This window comes from Mycteria americana, chromosome 21 (assembly GCF_035582795.1).
Source record: "Mycteria americana isolate JAX WOST 10 ecotype Jacksonville Zoo and Gardens chromosome 21, USCA_MyAme_1.0, whole genome shotgun sequence".
NCBI classification, from domain to species: Eukaryota; Metazoa; Chordata; class Aves; order Ciconiiformes; family Ciconiidae; genus Mycteria; species Mycteria americana.
The window spans coordinates 1,549,835-1,555,996 of NC_134385.1; the positions used below are offsets into that span (position 1 = coordinate 1,549,835).

At 50.8% G+C, this 6,162-nt stretch overlaps 1 protein-coding gene across 1 annotated transcript in view; it reads right to left on the reverse strand.

Annotated features, from left to right (window-relative positions):
* The window catches only part of AGO3 (argonaute RISC catalytic component 3), a 33,784-nt gene extending 30,375 nt beyond the window's left edge, over window positions 1–3,409 (reverse strand). Inside the window, exon 1 of the mRNA XM_075522087.1 lies at window positions 3,095–3,409. Within this exon, the coding sequence (XP_075378202.1) occupies window positions 3,095–3,113 (19 nt within the window). The 5' untranslated portion in view covers window positions 3,114–3,409. The remainder of the gene's footprint in view (window positions 1–3,094) is intronic.
* Window positions 3,410–6,162: the final 2,753 nt, after the last annotated feature.

The following is a 6,162-nucleotide window of genomic DNA, read 5'->3' on the forward strand; positions in this document are numbered from 1 at the left end:
AATACAGTTTTAACAGTAATTAAACAAAAGTTCTTTAAACATAATACTAAAATTTAGTTTACATCCTAACAAGTTTGCACGTGAACAAAATTAAAAGCAATAAATTTGACGCATGTCATCGTTTTCAGAAAAATGCATTAGAGCACAAAGAAATGAGAAACTATGACTGAAGATCATTAAGAACAAAACCGCCTTGTAGCCAACTATAGCCTGGTCTTTAATTAAGAGGTAAACACTTTGCACGACAGCTCGGTGATACAGTCTAGTCTAACGAGAGAGAAGAATTCCTTCAGTTATCAAGGTATCCCTGATCACTTGGCAAGTCACCCTGCTTGCTGCTACTTCTCACTCCAAATTCAACACAAGTCTCAGGACTATCAGCTGAATTTTCAGACTCTCCAGTAAGATTGCACAACATCAATTGCAGGCTGACTCCCAGCTCTTCGCTGGAGGAATCGGTTAGAGCTAGATACAGTGGGAGACTGTGCTTTGATTAGCATATTATTTAAACGCATACTAGATGTGTCGAAAGGCCTATAAACTGCATATTCCCGTCATTTCTTTAAATTTCTACTGGAAATTAGCTCAGGAAATATCCGACACCTTTACCACTGAGGAATTAAAGCTATGAGGATGAAACAATTTGTAAAGTACATATTGTGAGTCAAACATCTTCCACTGCAACTCCAGAGGAAAAGTCCCACTGTCACTCCCATCACACGTGTTCTGGAATAGAATAACTTTTGAAGGCACTTATGATTCATTCCCCTTCCCTCTCTACCCCACCCACAAAAATGTAACTTTTCATGGTCCTCCCAAATCACCACTCCTAACGCAGAAAGAGAAAAGCAAATTCTCAGAATCTTATCTGCCCAAAGTTTGTATAGGAAAGCGAACAGAAGATTCTAGATGTCTGTAGTGCTCCATTAAAAAACCACCATGCTAGAGTCAAGAAAACCCAGCTGGACACTTAACACAAAAAGCTGTGAACTCTGAAGGAACAATTTATGAAATGTAAATGAAGACACACACGGCACACTGATTTGACTCAGTTATACCACAGAGCATCCTCGGTAGCACTATTTTAATATACCTGCCTTTTGGAAGTTTACTTAACACTCTCCTGGTGGAAGCATGATGGATGCTCAACAGAGAATTCGATCTTTTACCAAGGGCTGCTTTTACTTTGCTTCACCTTTTTACAGTGAGCATTTTATTGCTATTCCTCAGTTTACTTGATTTCACCGTAACCTGCACCCCGAACAGCCAGCTCCACATCCTTCTACTTTAGACTGTGTTCAAATTATTTGGACTAGAAGAGGCATACTTGCTGGGTTTCACAGGCTAAGCCTATCACACAAATAGAAAGACACCTACTGCACTGCTTCACCTAAAATGTCCTGGCACACGCTTCCATCCTTTACTCCAGGTATATTCACAATCCTATCTTTGTTTCCCTGCTTTATGTCAGAGACTCTGCTCATTCTATCCCGTATTTTCCCTTCACACACAGAAAAGGAAGCACATCTCGATGTCCTTCTCCCTTTTACAACAGAACTTTAACCCTTATTTGCTCTGTCAAGGATGGTTTGTGTCCTCCTGCACCAATACTGGTGTCTGACGGCCAGAAGGTTCTCTGAAACACGGAACGTTAGTATCGCTCGTAACATTTCCCTCGTTACACAGCAGACGTGGAAAGAGACATCCATCATGCTGAACACAGCGCGTAGTGGGCTGAGCCCATCAGGAGCACTGTCTCATGGCACGCGTTGCTGAAACCTAACCTACTACAGCCTAACAACAGGTAAACTCATACCAAAGGTTTACATGCTGCTCTTGCAAATCTATTTCTTATTATGAGACAACCGGAATTATACTAGGTTATAATTAAGGGTTATTTAACACGTACAGATTACGAGCATACCATCTGAATTCTACCAGATCGCTAAAATCCAGCGTCTTCCCAAAATGGTTTTGACTCCACCACATACCTCGTTAAGCAAGGACACAGCTTAGGTGGCAAGTTTTTCCAGCCAAATCCACCATTAATTTACCTCTGTGTATAAGTTACAAAGGTATCTACGCACGAAGATATGAAAATGCACGTTTTGCATTGACACCTTCAGCCTCATACTCATATTTTCCCCGGCTGTGGCACCTCTCAAAGTGACAGAAAAGGAACTCCAAGTAGTTTTGCCATTCGCTTTGCCACCCAGCTACATCACGAATTAAACACAGCCCAAATCTGAACCCTCTTTCCACTTTTCTGCCAGAAGAGAAATTCTTTTGAAGTAGAACTTCCTTCTCCAACTCTCAAAATACACTTTAAACGCAACGCTTTACAAATACTAAGCGCGTATTTCCAATATAAAAGGATGCAATGACCAAAGGCAAAACCGTACAGATCCTGGCTTGGCTGTTGTGTAGCAGCACTCCCAAAGGCACACGCAAGCAGCCTTAAAATTCTGGGGTCCAGCGACTAGCTGCACAACGGCTAAACATCTCATACGCTGCCTGGCAGAAGACGCTGAAGCGAGCGCTGACGGGAACCGTCCGTTCCGCAGGTAAAGCTGCAGTTCTCCAGGCGGGATCTCAACGACATCAGCACAGTTACGAGATTATGCAAGCTGGCCTACAGCCGCTGCCTGGGAAACACTCGTTATGAAATACAAAAAAATTAATTCTCCGCTGTCTTCGGCACAGGAAAAGGGGCAGCAGAGCAGGACACGGTGCCCGGCTTTCCCCGGTTACCGGAGCTACACCGCAAGGGCCTCCGCGGCTCCCCCCCGCCCGGCCGGCGGGGCAGAACTCCTCCCCGCCCGGTTCACCCACGAGGCGAAACCCGCACGGCCCGGACCCACCGCTCCCGCACGCAGCCCAGCCACGCTCCTGCCCTTCAGCACACGCCGCTCCGCCGCCGCCGGGGCGGGAACCGGGGGGGTGAAACGCCCGGTGCCCCCCCCCTCCCCCGCTCCGGCCAAGCGGCGCGGCGGCGGGCGGGGGCGCGGGGCAGGGCCGGTGCCCGTCCCCCCCACCCCGCCGCAGGGCCCGCGGCCGAGCCCCGCCAGGCCGCCCCGCCGCCGCCCGCACTCACCTGCGCTGCCGATTTCCATTCATGGAGCTGGGCGCAGCCGCTCGGGGCTGCGGGCTCCGCCGCTGAGCCGGGCCCGGCGGCCGGCTCGGGGCTGCGCTGCGCTGGGCGGCGGCCCGCCCCGCTCCGCTCCGCTCCCCGCAAGGCCGCGGCCCGGCGCGTCGCCTCGGCCGCCCGGAGCTCCCGTCCCCTCAGGCGGCGGCGGCGGCGCGCGGCGACCGGAGACCCCCGGGCGGAAGTTGCGTGGCCGCCCGCAGCCCCGGCTCGCGCTGCCGCTCTGGCCCCGCCGCGCGCGCCCCAACCGCCGGAAATCCCGCCCCCGCGCGCCGGGCCGCGCGCCCTTCCGGGGGCGGTGCTTCCGGGCGCGCGCGGGAGGGAGGCGGGGCCGGAAGCGGCCGGTGCCGCGCGGCGAAGGCGGGAGCCGGCGCGGTCGCTCGGCAACGGAGCGGGGGGCGGGAAAGGCGGCGGGAGCGGCCGGGGCCGCCTCAGGGCCGGGCCGAGCCGAGGAGCGCGGCCAGCCCGTCCGTCGCTGACGGCTCCCGCGGAGCGGGCCCGTGCGGGAAGACGCGGGGCTGGCTGGGCCCCGGCCCCGCAGCGGGACAGCGGGCCCGCACCCGCGCTCCTCAGCGTTGGGGCTGAACGTGGGCGCCCTCAGGAGTCACACGTGGAAGCACGGGGTGGGCGTTTGTCCCGTTACCTCAGAGAGGAGGATTTTAAACTACAACTACAAACCGCAACCGAACCGCAGCGTTCTCTCTCTTCCTTCCACCCTACCGAACAGGCGCCGCGGCGGTTGCAGCGTACGACGGCTCGTAGGACTTCCAGCCCGGTTCCAAACGAATTACCTTGCTGTTTGTTTAATCCTCGCTAAATCTACCAGAAGAAAACCCACGCCTCGGCCTTAGTCACGCTCAAGAACGCGGCACGCCGAGCACTGCCCTGTTCACGGGGCGCAGCAACGCGCTGGACGGGAGCTGACGGCTGCTGGCACGTTCCGCACGCGCCGCCAGGAACGCTGACTTTTTTCCCTGTGCTGAAAAACCTGTTAATAGGCGTATCGTGGGTGACTGCGGTGCTACGAGGACTGGAGGGGATCCCGCGAAACAGCACTGCAAGGACGTGGGGAGAGAGCTGCAGATTGGGCTGACGGGAGGCCTGGGAGGGCGAAGCACCAAGTGAGGCAACTGTAGGCAAGGCTAAAATATTAAACGCTGCTGCGGATAACGAGGGTGCACGTGTGAATACGCAGCCTTCCTCCCGCAAGGCTTTCAAACAGCCTTCTCAGGGAGTGAGGTGTAAAGACATCTGACAAGCGTACACTCAACTGACTAAAAAGCCTGATAAATGCGCATTATCCTTCGATATTCCCATAACAACCAAAGGATTGACATCAGGCTTGTGTTTATTTTTCCAATTTGCAGAGGAACTATGAGACTCTAAGTAACTAGGGTTGATGAGAAGAATAAAGACTGATTCACTAGATCAGCATAAATTCAGGGCATATGTCTGCCCTTTTTTCACTTTTTGGCAGTGTTTTTAACAACGTTTAGTATCACTTTGTTATAGATTGGGTACACAAACCGTCACCAAACAAGCAGAGGGTGAAACGAGCAAAGCAACTGTGTGCACGTGGGGAAGCGATGCAGATGCAGATGTACCAGGCTCGGCGCTGGGTCAGGCAGTGGCACCCTTATCTCTATTTCCTCTTCCCCCAAAAGACCATTTTTTGGCACGAACAGTATATTGAGACTTGTCCCAGCAGGTTTGAACCTGCTAGTCGTTACGAAAAAACGATGTCACCTTTCCTGGTGGTGAGAGAGGCACTTCCCCAGCTAAGCAACTGGGGAGGTATTGAAGAACTGGAACTTTGGGCCAGCAGAAGAGATTCACATCCAATTTGAATCTCACATTCACAGAATCTCACATCCAATTTGAGATTCACAATCCAGATTTCAGAATCATCGTTAAAAGCAACCATCCTGGAGACTGCCAGGTAAATTAGTCTTAAAAAGTGTAAATTTAGTTGTCAGGTAAGCTACACAGCAAGGATTGTAAAACCATGCAAATTAAAAGTAAACTACTAGAATATTTCCTTAACTGAAATCCTGAGAGGGAAGGGGAAACGTGATCACCAAGATCAAGCAGATATGGCGGAGGGAGACATCTCTGCAAAACGCACATCCTTTAGAGGCACGCAAGCACCTCTGTTTCTGCAGCTTAGGACGCTGTAATCAGAACCAAGGGCCAGGGCTCAAATGCCAATCTAACATTTGAAACCAAGGAGTCGGATCTGTTTTCCAGGACTTCAGACCCAGCTGCACAAGGCACAATTTTCTGTTATACCTCTCTCACAGAAACAGTCCCCTTGAAACGGCAAAAGATTTCTATTATATAGTAGGATTTAAAGGAAAGGTGATATGACGTGAAAACCAGCAGGAGGATGTGTGCAGAATCTGTACAGGTGCTCACTTCAGTATAATACATTCTGCATGCTACGGTTCAAGTAAATTAGCTAGTGAGTACGTGCACGCCATTAGCAAGCGCTTCCTTAAAATTGCTTAGCATTATTCAAAAACCCACAGTTACAGCTCGACTGCTAAATAATTCATCGTCTAAAGGTATGTCAATACACGTTTGCAAGGTAAAGCACAAGCAGATCCAAAGAATTCAGAGGATGGCAGACAACCTCCAGCGTTGGACCCTAAGACACAACCATAAGCTGTTGGCGTTGGAGAGGACTAGGACGTTTACAAGGAATTCCAAAGCTGGGAAATGTAAAACATGACGCAGTACAGAAACCCAGAGGATAAGTTTAACCCCGATCCAAAAGGAGTCCAAAATCTGTCCTTAAAGCACCTTGGAGCCAATGGCCTTTTACAGCCCCCAAAGCACACAACGTAGCTGGAGAAGCAGCGTATTTTGATGTACGCTTCTCATATCTAATTACCCAAGGAGCTCAAATGACGTCAGTTCGCAGACGGATGACATTTTAATAAAAAGTGGAATTGGCTACCATATTCCAAGAAGTTTTAAGCACATGCTTGTTTGCTGAAGCGTTTCATTAAATTGAA